General features: G+C 40.7%; 1 protein-coding gene across 10 annotated transcripts in view; it reads right to left on the bottom strand.

Moving 5' to 3' along the window:
• The window catches only part of MYO5A (myosin VA), a 193,418-nt gene that overhangs the window by 50,526 nt on the left and 119,708 nt on the right, over positions 1 to 23,184 (bottom strand). For 5 of the 10 annotated variants that reach the window (XM_019533553.1, XM_019533557.1, XM_019533559.1 and 2 more), the window contains exons 10-21: positions 21,442 to 21,707; positions 20,830 to 20,911; positions 18,262 to 18,402; positions 16,872 to 16,997; positions 13,486 to 13,569; positions 10,303 to 10,305; positions 6,466 to 6,627; positions 4,517 to 4,614; positions 4,024 to 4,110; positions 3,820 to 3,928; positions 2,104 to 2,315; positions 1,113 to 1,269 (exon numbers count right to left, since the gene is read on the bottom strand). In XM_019533553.1, the coding sequence (XP_019389098.1) occupies positions 1,113 to 1,269; positions 2,104 to 2,315; positions 3,820 to 3,928; positions 4,024 to 4,110; positions 4,517 to 4,614; positions 6,466 to 6,627; positions 10,303 to 10,305; positions 13,486 to 13,569; positions 16,872 to 16,997; positions 18,262 to 18,402; positions 20,830 to 20,911; positions 21,442 to 21,707 (1,527 nt within the window). The remainder of the gene's footprint in view (positions 1 to 1,112; positions 1,270 to 2,103; positions 2,316 to 3,819; positions 3,929 to 4,023; positions 4,111 to 4,516; positions 4,615 to 6,465; positions 6,628 to 10,302; positions 10,306 to 13,485; positions 13,570 to 16,871; positions 16,998 to 18,261; positions 18,403 to 20,829; positions 20,912 to 21,441; positions 21,708 to 23,184) is intronic. The other 5 variants (XM_019533554.1, XM_019533558.1, XM_019533560.1 and 2 more) reach the window with 1 other exon arrangement.

The following is a 23,184-nucleotide window of genomic DNA, read 5'->3' as shown; positions in this document are numbered from 1 at the left end:
TCTGGAACCAACTTCCAAGAGAAGTGGTGCTGGCTCCTACCCTGGGGGTCTTTAAGAGGAGGCTAGATGAACACCTTGCTGGGGTCGTCTGACCCCAGTACTCTTTCCTGCCATGGCAGGGGGTCGTACTTGATGATCTGCTCAGGTCCCTTCTGACCCTAGAAACTATGAAACGTTAGTTAAACCAAGTACTATTATGTACACTAGAAAAATGTATAGCAGGTGGAATAGGAGGTGACTGAGTGAATGTGTACAGGTGAAGAAATTTTTCTATCTACCTGCTGACCGCTCATTTTCACAACCTTCATATTGATGCTATGTTCAGCTGCCATACTTGGTGCACAAGAATATACACATCACTTTCTTTTACACAAATGTAAAATGTGGAGAAATTCTTTCACTGCAACAGTCTGATCAAATATGAGAGAAGCATTTTAAACAGTTATTGCTAGGCATTTATGGTCTATACTTTTAAACTATATCACCGAGAGAAGAAACAGAACTCTGTAGGACAACTTTTCAGTGAATGATTAGTTGACCTTTGTAAAAGAGTAGTAAGAGACAAAACTGCCATGAAAAATGTTGTCTATGTTAGCCAACTGAACAGTAATTCTGCTTCCAGGCCTGCAACATTTAAAAGAAAAATCTAATTTTTAAAATAAAAGCTGTTCAGTTTTAATTCTAAATGTCATATCATAATTTTAAGACAAAGTTGATCAATCCTTCAATAAACTAAGCCCAGTATAAGTAAAAATAAAAAGAATTAACTCAATAATCTATTTTATCAGGAGCCTGCTCACTAGCAGCAAAATAAACAAGCATTCTGATACAGTCTTAATTTTAGGTTTTGACATAAATCAGGGATTGAATAATTGTGTGAATAATATTGACCATGACCCCTAATTACCAAGTGGCTTATAACTGTATCTTGGCATCCATATATTCAGATACTTTACTGTAGTGCATGTAGGGATATTCTGAGTGTGCATGAGGTATGACAATTTGTATGCACAAGCATTTTTGAGCAGTCCAGAAATATCATTCTGATCTAATGTAGAAGTAGCTGAAGAAAAAAGCAAGAGGGGCACCAATTAAATGTTAGGTCTTCTTACCTGCTGGTATTTGTTCCTGGCCATGTAACCTCGTAAGAGTGACTGAAGAGCAATAGTGACAGCTTGCATGCGCTGGTATCTTTTGCGAACCACATACATACGCTGGAACTTCTGAATGATGGTGGCAGCCCGAGTTCGTCGCAGGAACTTGACATAACTGACCAAAACAAACAGCAGAAATAATTATGGATGTCATCTATAAATCACAAATACCTTTCACCTAGTCCTAAAACTTTACTTGCTCTTTCAAGCTAAATTTTCTGTTCATTCTCTTTTATGAATAGTTTTGCCCATGATACAGTATTTACATTACTACTCTACTACCCAGGTATGTAAGAAAATTGACCCTTATCACCTTCAGGAAACATTGTCTCATCCTCGGAGAGCTGCAGTGAGGAACTGACAAACTCTTCTTATGTTTTCTAAAACACTTCAACAAAGGGTCCACCTTTAACCCTTAGCCTTCCTGAAAGACTACTCACAAAGTACATCAAAATACAATCCATATTCGCATGGCTGATTCCTCACCTCAGCTGTTGACTTGTTTCCCTCAGTCAGCTGCTCCAGCCATGCACCCCTATGTTACTTGCCCCTTCTACATTGCATCCTGGCCTGAGAACTTGATTCTTCAATAGTGGAACCATGATCACCTTTTGAGCGTCAGGGAAAATTGACTATGCGTGTGTGGCAGCAAGACAGTGGGTAAGAATTGAGTTGCAGCAAGAACCCTCCTCTAACAGAAAATAAGTAGGTATTTGGCAGTGCCCAGCTGGGAGATGGGGGTTTTTTTGTTTTTTTTTTGAAGGACAAAAGTAGCAGGTACTGTACTTATGGGAACCCAGATTCTACTCTGCTTCCTTCATTATGCTGAAAATTAGATTCCTAAATGATTCATATAAAAAGGAGACAGAAGATGTTCTCATAGTGAAATCCCCTAGTTAAAGGGATCTGCATCAAGATTAGAGCAAGTGTCCCCTAATGTGCCACTTACCATCGTGCCTGGTAGCCTCTGACATATCGCTGAATGGTAATAGCTGCCTTCCTCATGCGCAGGTACTTCTTACGCATCAGCCAGCCTCGGATCGTTTTCTGGATGCGGATGCAGGCAGCTCTCAACTTATCTGCCCTTATTTTTTCCAGATATGCTACTTGGCCAGCCCGGAAAAATATTTTGGTCTTACCAAACTGGTACTTATCCTTGTCCTATATTCAAAGGAAATATATGACCAGTAACAGGATTAAAAAATGATCGATAAAAAGTCTCAGAGGCTGAAAAAAAGAGAGATAAAACATACCATATAGTACTCCAGCTAAACCTGCTCTTAACAATTACTTAAAAGGGGCAAGATTTTTCATTCTATTATTTTCTGTGCACACTTTTACAGAATTAGTTGTTGGAGAACTGGTGAAATATTAAGGAATAATATTTGAGGAATGTTTAGAGCTAAATACTTTTGGAAGTACTTCATGAAAAAGGGGGTTGTATTTTATAGCTTTTACACATCACAGAATTGAAAACTGATATTTTCTGTAATGAATGTGATTTTCCCTGGGGTAAATGCCACATTCACATTCTATTTAGTTTCTTTTGACCTCAAATTGTTTTTTTTTCAGGTTTTCAAGCCAAAAAACAGAAAATTTGTTTTGGGTTGACAAACTTATTGTTTAGTTTTCCCATTTTTTTCTAGTTCCACCCTGAAGCCAAGAACCTTTTATATGCACAGCTCAAGCACTGATTGGTTTTGTGTTCCTTTGTTGGAAAGTCTCTTCCTAGTACTCCCCCATAGAACAATATCAGGAGATTCCTGGGACTATGGCAGGGTTTCAGAATGCTAAGAAAGGTGTGGCTGAAAAATGGATGATAGGCTGAAAAGGTTTTTATTTGGGACAGTGAAGAATCAATGTACACACACACGCAGTTATTCCTTCATGATAGACTTCTCAGATTAAATATACTCTGAAAGCTAATACACCTTGCTGTTAAATGAGGTGAGAACCCTCCCTACTCACATCCCACCAATGCTTAATACTGTTGTCTTCCAGACATTCATGGACTGGAAAGTTTAATCCAGATCCCATATTGCAGCAATAGTAATTTGCATTAATTCAAGTAACAGCTTTCTTAATTTAACTATAAAAATAATTATCCCTTGCAAAGGTAAGTTGTGGTATTTCCAAAGTTTTACAATGAGTGGTTCTCAAACTTTTGGCCCTGGGAAGCCAGATGAGTGATGTGGGACCCTACTGGACCCTACATATCAGGGTCAGCATGCTGTCCCTGCATGCCAGGATTGGGTTACATCACCCCTGCACAACGAGATTGGGTACCATGTTGCCTTGTGCACCTGATCTAGTGCACAGGTTCACAATATTTGGCTCGTGGGGGAGCTCTCCCTTGGTCTGGAAACTTGGCAGCAGGGGAATGATGCCACACTCCCCTGCAGCCAAATTTTCAGACTTGTGGGGAGCCCCACAAACCAAGTGATCACCAGGCGGTGGATTTGGCCTGTGGGCCTTGAGTTGAGCACCCCTGCTTTAAAAGCAGAGAAGCATCTTTCATTTCAGCAAAAAACCCATAACATTCAGAGGGACTATGACTCCCATAAGCTACTGCTGGCTGCTGTTTGAAGTTTAAGGAAAAAAAATGTGTAGCTATTATGAAATTCATAGAAAGGGGAGCAACACTTTTTTAAAACACTACATTTACCAGAATTAGCTTCTCCAGGACATTTTTACATGTCTGTTTTCGGTCACTAAGGACATCTTTTTGCTTCATTAGGACACGATAGCGACTGAAGAACTCTTGATATGTCCACCTGGTTCCAAGAAATAGAAAGGGTGTTGACCATATAATGGAAATAACTTGATGAAAATGATTGCAGTTAAAAACAAACCAAATTAGCAAGCCTACCTTGAGGGGAAGCCAGCTGCACTGATTCGGATCGTTTCCAGGACACCACAAGCCCTGAGCTGCTGTACTGCCCGCTTTTCATCAAATCTGCATATGAAAATAAAGCATTTGTCAGATGGTGGGCTTTTTAAGTGACTAGAGCATGAAAATAAAAGTCCAGAAACAGTGAGTGTTAGGGCTATAAAAGCCTATTTAAAAAAAAAAGTTTGTCATTATTTCAGATTATTTAAGAGTGTGAGCTCTTATATCAACTCAGAACAGAAAATTGCAGGTTTTCTTGTTGGATAGTAAGAATGTATGTGTTGGCCAGTACTTATCTCCACTAAGTCCAAAACATCCTCTTTTGTGAGGTGCATCCTGATGTTATCAACACACATCATTTTACTGCTGAGTGACAACAGGCACTGGGTCCAGACCTCAAAGACCACCAGGCACTCTTCTTGAATTCATAGCTAAGTCTCTGTCTTCAGACACCGTAACTTAGCCAACTTACGTGAATGGAAACTTGAAGTCATTGGGCTTAATACAACGCACATAGTGGGGAGTTGTAGCATTGAGGGTTTCCATCAGCAGATGAAGAGAGTTGCGAAACTGCATTTACAAAGAAAAAAAGAGAAAAATCAGGAATTTACACAATATGTTGAAATTCAATCTTGGTTTAAATCATAACATCTGTTATTAGATTAGACCCAAAATAAAGTCAAATGTCAATAGACCATTTTGGTTGAAGCTTGTCCTAGTGTAAAATAAGATACATCACTGTAGTAGTACTTGGAAGCAATTCATACTTACTGAGACACTCCTATAGAATCATTCACAATCATAGTGCCATCTGCAATACAAATGCTTTAATTGCCGACAGGCAAATATAACCGCGCAAGCTGCGGGCGTGTTGCAATTTAAGGAGACAGCTATTCTGAATTTCTAGCTACATTCCACTTTGCAGGCACATGGAATCTATTACATTAATTTTCTCAACAGTATACGATGACGACTACATGTAACTGGTTTGGTGCTTTAGCTTTTGGGCATAAAATTCCAAAGAATCTAAATATGAAGTTAAAGAGTAAAAATGGAATACATTTTGTATTGAACATTTCTATAGGCAGCATAGGTTTTATGGACCAACCTTGCATGTTACAGCTGAAATTAGTAATAATCTGAGCATGTTAAAATACTAAGCAACTGGAACATGACTTTAGCCAAGTGCATACCTTAATGAGAAATAACTATGTCAAATGGAAGATTTAACATCCAATTTGTCTACACAGCCTTGGCAGAAACAGTGCCCATCCTACTTCTGCTTAGAAGCTGGAAGTGCCGTTGATGTTATAGTAAGACTTCTGCAGAGTATGCTTAATGAGAATAAAACTCTTCCATTCACAGTATGCATTTATGTATGCTTTTTATTATGGCCAAGAGACTCTAGCCCTACCTCTCAAATGAGGACTTTGTCCAACCCTGATAAAGGCGTCACACAGCTGGGACCCATCTCATTACTTGGTGCAGTGTGCCTCTGGTCTGTTCTAAAATAATATACCTGAAACTACACCCACAGGTAGCTTGAGACAATACCGAACACAACTGCAAAAGGACTGGTACAAGCTGACAAGTGTATAAAACCTAGGGTCTGAACAAGGCTCCTGTGTAATTTAAGTTGCTATCTATTAAATCCCAATGTAAAACATGACAATCTTAGGAAACCTTTTCACTTTCTTACTCTGTGCCCTATTCCTAGTAGTTATTAGTTCCGCAATGGGTTGCAGAACTTTCCTGGGAGAGGCTGGGGTGCAAGACATCCATATCTAACCTGTTGCTTTAGCCAGCCATAATTGGAAGGTAGTGGGCTGTGAAACTGTCCTTATGACCACATGGATTTGAATATTTCATTTAAAATTTGCTAAGTTTTAGGTTAAATGAATAATTTTGGGACAGATTTTCTGACATGCAGAAATAGCTGCTCTCATGCATGGCCAGAGAAGGCTGAGAGAGGAGGTGGTGCTGAAAGTAGATGACATGAGCACAACAAACACCATGATTTAAAACAAACAAACCCCATATTTCTGCAAGAGGCAGCTTCTTTTACAGGAGTTGCACAGTATTTCTACAGATTTTTGTCAGTATTTTGGAAAACTAGGTACCCCATTCTTCAGGTAAAGTGTTTAATTAATCAAGGTCCCACTGTCGGTCTGTGAGGCATGTGTGAAAAAAATGAAAGGCTCCATTATATTTTAAAAACAAAGGGAGAAGATCAAACACTGTGCTACTGAGTGAACTTTGATGATGAACCCTCCACTGGAACAAACAGCCTAGATAGAAAGCCTCCAACCAATGTTCCTAAGAAATAGCAGCCCAAAGTAGGACTAAATCTATGGGGGAACAGGGAAAGAAAGGGAGATGGAGGAGTTTATTCTAATAGAAATAATCAGTGGTTCAACTCACCTGATGTCCCACAGTTTTCTTATGTTCCTTGCTTGCTTGGCCTGGCCTAGTCTTGGCTGGTTTTACAACAGTTCGGGACAGTGGTGTGCGACCTGATGTGGTTGCTGAGGTGGGACTAAGGACCTTCCCCTCATCACGAAATAACTCTGGCAGCAGCTTAAACTAGTGAAGCAGTAGGAATAATGAAACATGTCAGAATGAGAGAGGGTAAATATTCAAGAAAGGGAGAAATGCTGTTTAACAGGCAATACATGGATCTGAAAGAGAGGACACTTAGGCACTTCTCTTAGCTTTGTTAGCAGGTGTCTGTGGGACCTTGACAAAGTGAATGAATCTTTTGATCAAGAAAAGAGGTATAACTACTTATTTACCTTAAAGAGGTAATAGACAAAAGTGATAGTTTAAAATGACTTTAAGATCCTTTTATGAAAACATCTGATGGGTACTGAAGTACAAAGTATTAGTATAATCTTTCCTAAGGATCCAGAATGGTTGGAATCCATACTTGCTTTCTGTAAAGATTGTTTCTCCCAAAGGGGAAGAGGAGATAAGAGAGAGCACATTTGCAATGTGGTGTGGAAAACAGTAATTTAAAGCTGAAGTTGTTTATATTTGTGATCAACACTTCTCTTTCTGGATCTAATTCCAACTTCACTGAATCTCATACATACGGTAAGCAAGACCTACACAACTCAGGTGGACTGACGCAGCATTGTTTCATCAGAACAGACACATGGCTACACAGGACAACTCAAAAGCTAGAACTTCTCCTGATGTTCCCATGGTGCATTCACTTAGTTCCTTTGAGAGCTGTCCAGTAGGGCTGTGCAAAGCTTCCACCCCGATTCGATTCAGCGGAGATTTGGCCCAATTTAGTGGCTGAATCTCCAAATCCGAATCAAACCAGGGGACCCTTTAATCTCTATGAATTGAATCAGAAATAAACCTCTGAATCAATTCGGAGAGATTAGGAAAGATTCAGTGACTTGGACGTAAATACAGCTTTAAATGTTTTTTCTACATACCTCTAGGTACCAGGTGGCTTGTGAATGCTGCAATGCTGGGGCACATGGAGTGTCCCACAGAAGCATGGGGGGCCCCGGCATGCTCAGCAGCAGATCTGGAAGTGGGCCAGAAGTGCGTCTGGGGGGGCACCCGGGGTCCCCCCATGGCTGATCGTTGAGCCAGGGGGGCACAGGGAGACTCCCATGCATTCCCTGGCAGACCCAGAAGTGGATGAGCTGTGCCTGGTACCTCAAGGTATGTAGAAAAAACATTTAAAGCTGGTCTCTGGCCAAATCACCAGTTGTCCAAATCAGCATCAAATCTGCAGAATTCAGATTTGGCTAAATCAAACTGGGGACAGTGATCCAAATCAACAAATGAAATCACTGTCCCCAATTCAGGCTGAATCTGAATCAAATCAAGCCTGTTTCGTACACACCTACCAGCCAGAGGGACTGAATGACCCAACAGACATCACCAAAGAATTCTATTCAAAACTCTGAAATAAATTACTAGCTAGAAAGAAGATATATTTACCAAGCTGAAAGATCTACTTTATGTGGTAGAGTAGGAATGGAGAAAAAAATTCCCTAACAATCTCTGGGAACTTTAACAGTCATTTTGAGGGACGAAGGAAGCCAAACGCTTAATAAAATACAACAAAACCAAACGGGGCTCTAACAGCTACCTGTAATTATATCACGACTAGGGATCCAGGTTTTCTGTCTGCCACAGGAAAACACAGATTTTCCCTCTAAAGGAGAAAAATGCAGGAAACCGGAGGATTTCCCTTGCAGACTGGCAGTTCCAGGTTGCAAGGGAATGCCTGGGGCTGGGGGGAACAGGATGTATGGGGTGCCATGCGCATATGACCAGCAATATAACCAAGCAGAGGTGAAGAGCAGCTCTCCCAGCTGCCTGCAGGTAAGTTGGGGACAGGGGGGGAAGGGGGTAAAGGCGATGTGTGGGGATGGTATAGGTGACATGGGGGGTGCAAACTGAGGCAGCCATGGTGAGGGAGGGAATGGAGTAGGGTTGGTGGCTGGGCTGGGGAGTGCTGCCCAGCTGGGGTAGGAATGCGCAGCTGTGGGGCCTGACTAGGGGAGTTCACAGGGATAGCAGGGGGCTGGCTCCTTACTGCTGTCTGTGCTCCCGGACAGGGGGGCATGTGCCCCCTCCAGATCTGTACACGGGCGGGGGAGGATGCAGGCTGCCCAATGGAGGGTCAAGGCTCCCTGCCCTACTGCTCTCCCTCCCGGGGTCTCTGCAGCCCAGTGGGCGGGACCACAGAATAGGGTGGGGAGGCGTGGTGCCACTGCCACTACTGCCAGGAACCCCACACCAGCTGTGCCGTCAAGGTGAGATGCCCTTGTCTGCCCAGCAGCAGCAGGGAGGCGCAATACCACACCATCAGTCCTGCTACTGCCAGACAGGCAAGGGGTGCCTGACCTTGGCAGTGCGGCTGGCGTGGGGCTCTTGGCAGCAATGACTGCAGCAGCAGCACCGAGCCTCCACATCCCAATCCAGAGAAGCTGTGATTTTTAAACAGATAAAACAAGGATTCCTGATCATAACCATAGGGAACATTGCCAAGTCTTTCTGCAGATAGCTACCACCTCAGAAGCACTGTCAGAATGAGGAAACCTGCACCCGTCTATCTAAAAATGAGTAGTCTTTAACTTAGAATCTCTCATCATCACAAACAGGTAGGAACATTAGGCCTTCATGACTATAAAGCACTTAGCCACAGGCAACTTAAAAAAAATATTTGACCATCTTACAAGGCTTGACAAGTGTGCAAACTTTCAATGAAACAAGCTGTGCAACAAGATGATGTTCTTTTGCTGTCAATATAACTTGAGAAATATGTTCTGCTAGCCCAACATTTGTGACTCATGTAACTCTCCTGAACAATGGAAAGTTACAATAAAGGTGCTAAAAGTAGTCTGAGATTCAAGAACCAAAAGAAAGACAAATATCACCCACCCAGAGCCATAGGTTGCATGAGACATTTCACAGAAGATAAGTTGGCCTCCAAAAGTCAAGTAAAGAAATGCATGTGATATAAATAAAAAAATCTTTATCTCAGTGAGTCTGCTACTAATGGACCAACATAATAAAGATGCTTCCTAGGTTCCAGATTGCTGATGCACTGAGACTTCTGAGGAATCAAATACACAACGTAAAAATGGTTGACTTCTTTTCAAAGATACCTTTTTCTAAGGCATCATCTCAAGGTATAGGAAAGGGAGTTAATACAACATGGCTATTCTTTACCATTGTTACTGAAGGATATTGCTAAAGATAATATTGTAGAAAAGGGGCACTACAGACAGAGTCTATACTGTTTTTCCTGTCTCAACACCTCTTCGTTTCCCAGGGCAGTGGCATTGCTCAATTAAAAAAAAAGAAAGAAAAAAAAAGGAAAAAAGTATTGATCAAAGGGCAGACAAATCATGTATGGTGAAAGAGGAAAGCATTTTCCATTCCCTGTGATATTTCAGATAATTTCACAGACATGCTGCTAACAATCTAATAGAACCATCTCTTTTGACACAAAACCATGACAAGGTAAATTTTAATAACATGCCAGCATAAAGCATGAAAACTGAGAACAATTATATTACTTGAACAATGCATGCACTAGTGCTGTGGACAGATTGTTAGAGCAGCCAATATTTAAGCGCTTGCATTACATAACCCTCCCGTATAAATATGTTTACTCTGAGAGGAGAGCAATTTTCTTGCTAAACATGTAAATCTCTGGATGGGATGGTGATGCAGAAGGAAGCGTGACTGAAATTATAAATGACATATTAGATTTTCGATTACCTTCTGGTGAACATGTATGGTGAGCCAAGAAAACAGCATCAAGAAAAAAAAAGTATATTAATGTCAAAACTTAAATCAGAAAATGTAAAGCTACTGTGAACAACTGCTAATAATTAGGGCCAAATGAAAAATTTCAAATGAAGTATTTTCCCACTGGGAAATGGGTTTCTTTCACAATTGACTTTTTCTCTAGAAAAGCAGGTTTTGGTGGAATTTCTATTGGGAAAAATCAAAACGTTTCATTTTGCCAGACAGGTTAAGTTGACATTAATCTCTGACTTTTCCTGAACTACTGTCATGCTTTTTGGGACTTCTCCTCCAGGTTTCTAATGCTCCTATTTTCCCATTATGGATTAGCGTATGCCTCCCATGATGCTCATCAGTCTCTCTATGTGGCTGATGTACTGTAACTTGGCAGCAGTGTCCAGCAAAAGAACACAGACATGAAAGATGGAGAGTTGCAACTCCCAAAAGGCACTGAAGTGGCTCATGTGAGCAGAGAGATTGATATCATAGTGAAAGAAAATGCTTGTTTCAGAACAGAATTTTTAAAAAGATTTATCGTTATACAAAAAAAACTTTGGATACTTCATGTTTATATCCCAACTGAGAACACAAACACATGGAATACAGGGATTTCTGATACAGGTGTGTGAAACAAGATGTAGTTGATTCAGATTCAGCCTAAATCAGGGACAGTGATTAGACTCGTTGATTTGGATCACTGTCCCCGATTCGACTGACCAAAACCGAATCTGAACAGTCAATGCTGATTCGAAGAATCAGCTATTTGGCCATAGACAGGTTTAAATGTTTTTTCTACATACCTTGAGGTACTAGGCATGGCTCATGAATGCTGTGATGCTGCAGTAGATACAGTGTCCAACAGGAGCACAGGGTGGGGCCCTCGCATGCTTGGCGATGAACCTGGAAATGGACTGGAAGTACAGGCGACCCTCGCCATTCATGAGGGATACATTCTTGTATCCTCCGCGAATGGCGAAATCTGCAAATAAGGCACAGTGTTCATGAACACAATGCCCCCAGTGGCTGAGGGAAAGGCATGGCTCCGATGGCAATGGTGGGAGCCTGGTGGCAACAAGTGCAGAGCTCCTGAGGAGCTCTTGTAAGCGTATGAAGTATTTAAAATGCAGGTTCAGCATTCAAATAGAATATCTGAAACTGCAAATAGCGAGGGTTTCCTGTACTTCCAGGTCCGGTGGGGAGCCCCACTGCGCCCCTCTGGCTTGGCAATTGGCTGAAGGGGACCCCTGGTGCCCCCCCAGACCCAGGAGGCACCAGTTCCTGAGCAGGGGGATGCAGAGGGGCCCCCCTATGCACTCCCCGGAGGACCCAGAAATGGACTGGAAGTGCCTCTGGTTTGCTTCTGAGCATGCCCCCTGCATTCCTGTGGAACTCTCCATGGCCCCACCATGGCAGCATTCACGAGCCACCTGGTACCCAGAGGTATATAGAAAAAACACTTAAACCTGTGTCTATATCCGAATCTCCAAATCTTTCCGAGGGTTCCAATTCGATTTGGAGACATTAAAGGGTCTCTTGATTTGATTCAGATTTGGAAATTCAGCCACCGAATCGAATCAGGGACCAAAGCTTCACACAACCCTAGTTTGACAGGATGGTGATCAGCTATACTAATAATTTTATGTATATTATGCTAATTCACATGGGAATCTATAGTTAGCAAATTCGCAGTCCCTGAAGTAAGAAAATACCATGTTACTTCTATTTACATTTTAGGAAATTAATCACTAGCATCCTTCTCATTAAGAAAGACAACATAATTAACCACTCCACAACACGGAGCAAGTTTTTAAATGGAACAGTTCTATTTTTTTTTTTTTTTTACAAGCTTCAAAAGCTAAGTAAAGACTGGTTTATGTTTCCAGACCAAGCAAGATTCACCACCCTGACTGATTTTCTCTCTTTCATTTGGCTTTTGGAGCAAGCAGGTAGGAAGACCTCGCCTGTTTTCACAACATTTAGAAATCTGTGGCTGTGCAGTTTAGAAGGTAACAGTTTGTATGTCTACATGAGATGTTTACTGCACAGTTGACTAATTAACTGTGCAGTAAACTTCTCAGCATCTAGGACACAGGAAATTAATACTAGTTTATTTACAGGTACTACCCTGCTGAGGAGTTCTCTCATCCACAGTAGTGCACATGAAGATACCAACCTAGCTGGCTGGGGCATGAGGGTGCTTCAGTGCAGGGGCAGCCTGCTGGCTAGCCCTGCACTGAAGTACCCTGGGGCCTCAGACAGCCCTTACACAGCACACTGAGCCTGGTTGAAGCAGCTCTGGGCTGGCAGGCTGATCTCCTGGACTCCATGCCAGCCTGGTCTGCTCTAACCTGGCTTAATGTTATGCGGTACAGACGCACATGTAAAGGGTGTGCCTAGGAGCTATAAACTGTGGAGTAAGCTCTGCAGTTTATTTCTGTACATTAGTGGCATGTGTAGACATGTCCAGTTAAGTCTCTTATACTATGATCCACTGAGATTCCCTGTTGCCCTTTCTAAACAGCCTGAGAAAAATTACAGTGGTATTTACTGAAAATTTATTGTACAGCTGAAAATAAGTAAGTCAATTTAAAAAAGGTTCAAACATATCAATTCATTTTCTTGTCTATAGTTTTCAAAACAAGTTTCCCAATTGTTTCTGACTGAAAAAAATGGCTAAATATGGACAGATAACTAAATACAATAAAAGCCATGTTAACCAGCATTTTAGTAACCAGTGCACTCTAGTAACTGGAATTTCCAGCCAGCTGGCCAGGAACAGCAGGCAGTGGGGGAGTGAGGGGGGAGGAAATTTGCACGCGGTGGCCACCACTGCTACCCACCAACCTGTGCTGTTGCTGCTCCGCGTGCATCTGTCGCCATCCCCCACTTTGTGTGTGGCTGCTGCCACCTCCCACCTCCCTCCCTCGTATCCACCCAGAAACTGCTGTGCCTCAGGAAACCAGCATTTTTAGATTACTGGCACCCCCATTCCCCACTTGTGACGGTTAACATGGCTTTTACTGTAAATACACACTATAACCAGCTTCAAGGGTCATTTATTCTAAAACAAAATTCTAAGGTTTTTAGAAGACCTTCATATTATATCAACCTTCAACTCATATCTTGTATTAATACAAAAAAATCCTTGATACTAACCTTACTTGATTTTAGGACCTTGATTTGTTCTTCATAGACAGTGTCTTTGTTCTTTTCCAGAAAACCTTCACATTGATATTCTACCTGAAAATGCGAACAAATCAACAATTCTATAAAAACCTCTTTAATTAGAAGCACATTTGTACAGGACTCATCAGTTGTAACCTGGAAATTTAAAAAAATTACATCCTAATAAAAACTTTCAAATTTTAAACTACATATAGGCATAACTAGAGAAAATATATTGGTACAAAAACACCTATGGTAACCCAGCATGACTGAGTGGTTATTAGAAAGATTAAGAACCAGAATATGGGCTGAGCCACTTCAATTCTGTGTTTCATTTAACATAGCTGATAAACAGACACAAGCCAGAGCCGATAAAGTAATAGATATCCCATCTCATTAGATGAGATGCTGTAGGCTGCAGACAGTGTTCCTCAGCCAGTGAGCCAAAGCCTTCCTCTACACTCAAATAAGCAACTTTCTTCAGTGCTAATAAAAAGTCTATGTTCTCTAACTATCCCCACGTAAAACCTCTTAATTCGTTCCTTTATCCTAAAAGGGACAGGGATTCTCATGGACCAAAGGTAGCCACAGGCTAACAAACTCAACAGATGATCCAAGGATTGGTAAAAAGAAAAAAAATGGCAACAATCCATGGGCTAATATTGTAAAATACATAGATATAAATATGCTGCTTCATGCTATGGGTCTCAAACTAACCACAGAAGGGGGAGGTTGTGTTAAAATTGATCTATACTTTAATAGAGCAACAATGACCTCTTTAGCAATTTGACTATCACAGTTGGTGATGTAGATGGAACATCCATCAGGGATCATACATGCCCAGCAATGCTCTCATGTTGGGACTATTCTAAGGGCTGTGGCAAAAATAAATTCATCTCCTATACAAGGCCTATTCACCATATAATCCCTATTTTGAATGTTACCTTGAAAATGCATCTTAGGTCCCTGGCAGACATCACATGTTCAGATGCAGTTAAGCAGGTAATCACATTTTAAGAAAGGGGTAGGCAAAATATGGCCCACAGGCTGGATCCAGCCCCCCAGCCCATTCTACCTGTCCTGCGGGGCCCCTAAAAAATTTAGAAAATTAGTATTTATCTGCTCCTGGCTGCCTGTCAAAGATGACAGGGGTCGGGGCAGTAGGACCCAAGGGAAGCTGACAGGACTAAGCAGCCCAGAAGCAAAGCCCACCTGGTCCGGCCCTGCCCCCAGCCCCCTCCTACCCCTGCACCTCCCACTGGAAGCCCCATGCTTAGCAGAGCCTTCTTGCCTGTGCCCCTGGGGATGTTCCTGCCTGCCGGCACCCAACAGGGAAATTCAGATAAGAATATGGGGGGGGGGAGGAGAAGTTCCATCTCTAAACCCTTCATCTATGCCTGCTTCCAATGGTAAGTCTCTATGCCAGTCCTACTAGGACTGAGAAATTCTACTAGTACTGATACAAGATGTTTGCTATATTATTTGGTATTTTTCCAGTTCCGAGATGACAAAACCCCTTGCTGAAAGGAGTACTTGCAGGGGGAGGGACCTCTGGTGACAAAGGTCAGGGGCAGGACTTCCTCCTGTGACTAGGGGGCGGGGCTACCCATGCGGCCTTCAACAGGTTGCCAAAACTTGGTAAGCAGCCCTCTGCCCAAAATAATTACCCACCCCCTGTTTTAAGTGGTAACCCCAGCCACATGTTCATGGCATTAATAGTGTGGTAAGACAGGGAATAACCCACAAAATTATCACACAAAAAATGTATAACAACTTTGTGGCTGGTTCCCATTTTACCACCAGAGCCCTTGGCTCCCATGCAGTCCCAAGGCTGCCAGCCCCAATCAGCTGATTGGATTCTTCTCCCTGCACCAGCCACATGGTACGATTTGGATCTCATTCCCAATCACACAATCACAGCTCCTGCCATGCACAGGTCAGATCCCATTACATCTTTAACTGAATGTCTGCTAGGACCTTACCGATCACATCTGAAACATTACCACTAGAGGGAAGTAAAGAGCTCTGCTTATTTCTTCAGGAAATACAAGCAGTAAAACTGGATATATAGTTTAGAAAACTTGCTATCTTTTTACTATTTTTCCTTCAAAATCTCTGCATGGGATCATGAGTGGATATGTGAAAGATGATATAATTTAACACTGGCAATGCCTTAGTCCTACATAGGCTTAGAGATAGCCACAGTATGGACTTCCCCAAACTAAACTGAACAATCTATTCAGTGTGGAGTTCAGAGAAAGCGTTTTCCCCTACAAGTCACGTTCAACGTATTTAACAGTTTATGAAGGTTTTCATTAATTGTCTTTTTTGCTTTTCCATCTTTCTAGTTCATGGATCAGGCATGTTAACTATATGTTTTCACTGAGACTAGCATACAGAAAAGAGTAGCAAAATAGGGTTTCACGTCTTTTACATACTGATTCAAATACTACAGAGGAAACAAACTGGAGTGAAGTAAAGACCACAAATTCTGTGGAATCAGATACACTTTTTCTTTAGCGTATGCAAACTAAGAACTTTTATAAGTATTTTAAATGAAATTTCTTTGGGACTTTTAGCATGCATTCAGAGATTACTAGATTGCATTTACATTCTTGGTTCACACATGCTCTCACATGCTCTATGATTTTATACAATTAAATTCACCTTTCTTAGTTTCATATCTATAAAACCAGTGTAGTAGTATGGACCCTACAAAACGAGATTACTAGCCAGTAACTTTACTAGCCTGTAAAGTTTTCTGACAATCTTTGAATATATATGTACCATGCAGTTTTCAGTTACCTGCTGCACTCTAAGCCAGTTCGGATGAAACCCCACTATTATTAGCAATGGCAGGTTATTCTGAATCTCCTAAATCAGCGGTCATCAACTATTGGATCTCTATCCACCGGTAGATCCTGGAGCCTCTTGGGGTCAATCTGAGGCTGAGGTGGGGGGCTGAGTGCCTACATGCATGCATGCATGCACACACACCCCAGCCCAGCCAGTCAGTCTGTGGGGGAGGGAAGGGGTGAGGGCAAGGCTGAGGCCCTTGCGGTGAGGGACAGTGCCGCAGGGGAAGAAGGAGTAAGTTGAGTGGGGCCCTGGCCGGATGGGACTTACCTGCTGGGGAGACGCACCCCCAAATAATTTTTTCTCCCTCTGCCTTGATGTGCCCCCCCTTCCCTCCTCACAGACGCATCTCCGGGGAGAGGCACAATAGATCTTGGGTTGCTTTTAAATGTCAGAGGTGATCTTTTACTTAAAAAGGTTGGAGGATCACTTCCCTAAATTATATTACTTTTTGGCAAATTTAGTTTTAACTCAAGCACAGAGCTTTTTGTGCAACTACTGAAAAGGAATAAAACCCTTACCTTGTCAGCAAAGTGTTGGATGATAAAAGCTTTGTTTGACATCCGTGGCTTTTCAAAGAGTGCACATTTATTCAAATGGGTATTGTACAATTTCTGGGCCCAACTGCCATCTGAGCCTTTGGGCATCTACGTAAAAGAATTATAAAATACAGTTTACACCATGCTGAGCACCTATTAGAATTAAACAAACCAAAAAGGTGGCACCATGATAGCGGGGACAACTACTGAATTCTATTTGAATTTGTTTGGATTTCTTCTTCTACACTAATGACAGAACTGTGGTAACTAATTTTGGATGTAACCCATCGATCACAGGTACTACTTACCAAAACAGTTAGCCCCACTGACTTCACTGAGGATACTTACAGTAAGGACAACACTTGTGAAACTAGTGTCTTGAGTTACAAGAAGGGAAACAGTAACAGGAAGACAGAGGTAAATAGATCATACTTTTTGCCAACAATGCACTCAGTGTTGAAAACTTGAAAACAAAACTACTGTATGCAAACTACCTTATCAAAAAATAGGCTGGAAAGCCTCTATTATTAGCTGTTCATACTGCTGTAGCAGAAAGAAACCCCAAGTCGGGTTTCTACTAAGCTGGACATTGAACAGCCATGTGCTATAAAAGAAGTTCCTGCTCCAAAGATTTTATAATCTTAATTTATGAAAAAAGACAACAGGTAGAAAATATACAAACATTTGGAAGGAGGCAGGAAAGAATACGATCAATGAAACCATTAGTCTCAGTAAAAACAGCAGCATCCTTAGGATGTCTTGTGGCTAGTATCCAGTATTTTGTAGTGCTCAGGAGTAAGACTGTTTGGGTGGGATTTGAAGAAAGGCAGCATAGTGGCTTTGCAAATATTTATAAGGATCCCCTGCCAAATATAATGCAGGCAATGGGGAAGGTATAGGGGTGCTCCAAGATTAATAACTGATAAGGACCTGCACCATTGCTCAGCTGTACAGATTTGATGAGAAGTGTCTGTATGCACACATGCATGTGCATGCTTGCCTGGAGGTGGATCATGCAAGGCCTTAAAGCTCAAAATATTTTGGGAGGAACCAAAGTGGATAACTGCAGCAACAAGGATCTAAAAGTATTCAAGGGTGGCAAAGCAGCACTTGCTGAGCCCAGATAGGTGGCAGTGACAAACCATGGAGTGGTTGGAGCTCCAACCAGAGTTCTAGATATGTGGATTAAGATGAAAGGAGTGAATATGCCTGACTTCTATTCTCCTGCAATTCTCCCCCCATCCAAAAAAGTTAATACCATCATTAAAACAACAGTTAACTACAGATGACCTTTCCCTATCAGAACCACATAAAGTTCATAGAAACAGGAGATGCATGCAGCTTCCAGTGTAACAGTTATTGAAAAACCTACCTTACATTCCTCATCTAGCAGATCTAGAATGCCCATTTTGGCCTCTATGAGGTTTATACAAGGCTGATTGTCATAAAAATCAATCAAAGTCCATGGTATTTGTTCCTTCATATACTCCTCCTGTTCCAGCTTAAACACATGCTACAAGAAAAAAAAACAGAATATCCATGTATAAAAATTCATATCAAATACAATGGCCTCTAACTTGATTGCTTCTTGGCAATTTAGACCTGGCTACTGAGTAATAAGAAAGTTAAAATGGAACTAATACTTTAATGAACAAGTGGAAGAAGGGCAAGAAGTCTTTTCCTTCTGGCACTTTTTTGGGGGCTGGGTTTTTCTTCCTATCTCAACATATCAAAGGGAAATGCACATTGTGAACAAAGGCATGTGAAATATCTATAATACACATGCTTGTTTATTTTTCCCCACTATACTGTTCCAAAATTATTATAGATTTTTTTCCCTTAAAAAACCAACAAGATATGTAATATATGCTTTCCCTGCATTTGTATATGAATTAGGCTATGCTGGCATTCAAGATCTTAGTAGAAAGCAGGGTAAATTTGCACCTTACAGACTGATTAAAGTAGATATATAGTCTACAAAATCTACCCTGCCTTCTACCTAACTTCAGACTAACACAACTATGTTTATCAATCAAAATCTTGCCATGCTTCATAAAGATCCTAACAACTTGCATGTTTTCCATTCAGAGAGACTATTTGAGACCCATTTGTTCTCAAATAGCCCTTATACTAAAATGTATGTTTGATTTAGATCAGATTTTTGTGTCAAAACCTTGCCAAATAGACTTCTTACACCGAAAAGGTTACATTCATCTGGATTCACTACATCACTAAAAATGAAGTTGTGAAATGTTTCACAAAAAATATTTTTAAAAATGCACACCCTTAATAAGATATGTATACTGAAAGTGAAAGCTGGGGGGTGGGAATCATGGTAATAAAATATTCAACCAGCAAACTTTAGCCTTAAACACACTAAAGATCCTCTTTTTTTAAACGGATTCCTTACTTTTTTTCTTTTTTTTTTTTCTTTCCTCTAGTTTATACTATGTTTTGTATTGCACCTAAAGCATAATGTATGCAGTACAACTGTTATGACTTCCAAAAAATAAATGTAGAATATAACGCAACACACATGAACATTTATGATAACATTTAGAGGCACCTGGATAACAAAGATGCAAAACTCAAACTCTGACCTGCCCTTGCCTGCCCTCTTAATTCAATGCTGAAGTCTATCCATACACTGCAGATCTCCTGCATATGTCACTAGGATAGCAGAGAACTATACTAAGACAGCAGTCTATCCTTTTTTATTATATTAGCTTGCACAGTATCTTCAAAAATAGACACTCTTCAGAAGCAGCTCCTGGGAGCCACTCTACATTTAAATCACTTAGCAGCTGCATTACATGGTAAGTTAATTCCTCATAGGAAACTGAATAATATAATTTGACTAAAGAATCATACATTAGCTATCCAAATGCAAAAAGAAAAATGTGAAAGCAGTCACTCTACCTTAAAAGAATTAGCAAGCATGTAGTACATATATAGCTCAATTTACCACTGGAGTATCAAGTTCAAGTAATACTGGAGACTGATTCTGGTACCGTGATGTTTTTCAACTTTATTCCCCTCCCCCCCACCTATTTGAGTACAATTTTGCCCTTGGATACACTGAAGCATTTCCCACTCATTCCCACATGTGAATACCTGATGGCAGAACTGAATCATGTATAGTTATATAGAGTGCATTTTTTAATCATGAGGTATAAGAAGGTAAAGCCTGAAGACTTATAGAAAACCCAGTCAATACAAAATATGAAACTCTATTTTAGTGGCTTAGCGCACAGTATCATGAAATGGTGTCACCCTGCAGCACAAAATTTCAGCTCCCCAGAACAATCTGCTGTACCAAAATATTTAACTATATGTATTTTAAAGCTAGTCAAACATTCCAGCAGAACTTTAGCAGTCTCCCTCGTGAAAATAATTTGATTCATCATGACTTAGGTAAGGTACAGAATTATAAATTGTCATAGAGGATGAGGTCAGGAGGGATGTTACATGTTAGAATTGTGCTCCCTTAAGAACAGAGAAAAAGCTCCTCTCACCACAGTTACTCTATGTTAGGAAGTGGCTGTACCCTTAAAAAACACTGCCAGCATGCACCAAACCACAGGAAAATGTAAGTGGTAGATTTCTAGCAATGAATGTCTGCAGCCACAGAAGAGGTTCTCAGTGGAGCTTATATAAATCTGACTGACTCCAAACTGACTTATGTATATTAGTATTAACAAGCCAGCTCAGGATCTTAGCTGTAAAGCACTGCTTTTGTCTGATAATTTGTTACTGTGATCAGAATTTTAAAATCTTACTTCTAGATGCATTTGACCTCCCCTGCTCCCCTCAAGCTTGTGTCTAAAGCAGTGGATTAATATACTGAAGGAATTTATCTGTGACACTGGGAACCCAATTAAGAAAATGGACTTTGGTGATGGCAAGTGGAGGGAACAGGTACAAGTAACTTTCTACTTACCATATTGAACTGTTGCTGTAGTTTTTCATTGGCATAGTTTATACAAAATTGTTCAAAGCTGTTTATTTCAAATGTCTCAAACCTACGAAACAAAATCATTTCAACATTCCTAATATAATGTAGAGGAATAATAAATGACCCTGTAATTTTAAATTTGCTCTGATCAAATTTACAAAGAACAGTCAGTGGCATCTAGTAGGTCACACCACAATCAAATGGTAGAGCACCTGACTCCTCCTCTCCTAACTACAGCACATGCCTGAAGATGAAAAAGGACACATCATCAACTTTTCCAAGAACAAAAAAAAGTGTGACAGCAGCTACTACAAGGGGCAACCAATATATGACAGTAAGGAGCTAACAAATGCAAATTTGCTAAAGTCTAATATCCTGTTATGAAAGCCAGAAGATATTATGTTGGGGAACATTTTTAAAGCAAATACCAAATAACTCACTGATGTCTTTTTATCACAGTTACCCATCAATAGCTTTTTTTTTTTTGTAGTTTTCTTTATATAGTGATACAAACTAAATACACTCACAAACTTACACACCAGCTCTTTGTAACGAGATACTTACATAACCCCACGTATCCCCGATACACAGACTCACCCATAAATGTCCAACACGCCAATGAAAGAATGCTGCTTTACAGCAGAATGCAGAGCTTTGTTCACATGATTTACAATCCAGTTAAAGAGATTAGCGTAGATATGTTTGGCAAGGGCATCTCTGGCATTGATAGCCTGAAGTTTGGAAATCGGCTTGATGTAGGTTTCAGTGGCAGTAGCAAGCTTTCTATGGCAAAGCCAGTGAGACATCTCTTCATACTCCACACCCATGAGGTCACAGAAGATAGTGAGGGGTTCATGTTTGGGCTAAAATAAAAATAATTCACTTAGAATTATTTATCCAAGTATTACACATTGAACCATTCAGTGTTTGAAGGTCTACCCCTGTCCAACGCTTGAGCAATGCAAGAGGATTTTTCAGGCATAAGTTCATAACAACAACACCACACCATCTCTCTTGCTCTTTTTGCATCTAATTACCCAACTCCATGTTTCTCCAATTCAGATACTTCATTAAATTAGTGTGGTCATTGAAGTCACAACAATAACTCACCTTCAAATGTATTTTACTACTTTTTCTTTGCGTGTTGTTCTGGGCTAACTTAGGAGATACCCAGACAGCACTCGCAAACAAAAATGAGCTGTCAAAGACTTATTTTGAGTTACGTGCCGACTTAAAACAATTCTTGTAAACTCTGATCTGACCTAGTAAAAGTCAGAGAACCTGTATCAGGTATGTATTAATTTTTATTTGCATTCAGTATTTAAGACTGCCTCTCAATTATACAAGAAAGTGGTAGAATTAAAAAGATGTGGTAGTGTGTCTGTAGACAGCAGGAAGCTGTATTAATTGCAAAAGTGCTAAGCTAAGTGAGATTCAGACACACCAATAAATCCAGTACATTAAAACAGAGTGATGCTACCCAATCCAAAAGTCAACTATGAGTAGAGAGCAAAAAAGGGCCCAAACAATTTAGTCTCAGACATAAGTACCACAAAAAGTATTTTCCCACTGAAATCCTGAGAAAAACTTGAAATGTCCGATAACCAACCTTAAGAGTTGCTAGTTAGCTTTCAGATTTAATTGTTCAAATGAGAAAGTCAGATTTCTATTTTGGAAATAGAACTGCCTGGTATGACCACACTCTGAAGCAGTTACACGCTCACATTACAGCACCTCAGTCAACTGCTGCCCATGACTTTAGGAGAAGCATACCTCATGGTAAACCTTCACAATATATATCAAAGAATAATAGCAAAGGTCTTTCCTATTAATGAAGAACTCCTTTAGCCACAGTTTTCAGGTTCACTGCCCAAACAAGTGTCCTTGAACAGCTGCCTAACAAGTAACAAGGTTTCTCTTCTCCCACAGACAAGTAAATTTTGAGGACCCAGTAACTTACCCTCATACCTTCACCTCTTTCCCTCACTTCTATTTAGAAATCTCAGAAGCACATTATATTCAATGCAGCATGAGATTCCAGAGGTACTTAAATTTTATTTGCAAAATCCAATACCCCCATGTCATGGCAGAAAGCTTATTTCTCCCCTTTCCTCTCTCTTCAAGCCTGAATAGCAGTTGCAGTTTTGCCTTGCTGGTCTGCAGTTGCTGTTAGTACTCTCGAGAGGCTAAACTGTTCAGTCTGCACATATGCCAACCTTTCTAATGTTAGGGCATGGTAGCTGAGTTGGCCAATACTGGCACCATATTCTGAATCTAATGGATGATTGCCTTGTATCAGTACTAGTAGGACTGGCATAGAGACTTGCCATTGGAAGCAGG

The sequence above is a fragment of the Crocodylus porosus genome, unplaced genomic scaffold (assembly GCF_001723895.1).
Source record: "Crocodylus porosus isolate Cpor-Errol unplaced genomic scaffold, CroPor_comp1, whole genome shotgun sequence".
Classification (NCBI taxonomy): domain Eukaryota; kingdom Metazoa; phylum Chordata; order Crocodylia; family Crocodylidae; genus Crocodylus; species Crocodylus porosus.
Note: the sequence above shows the minus strand (reverse complement) of the source record. Positions and strands in the feature narration are given on the sequence as shown.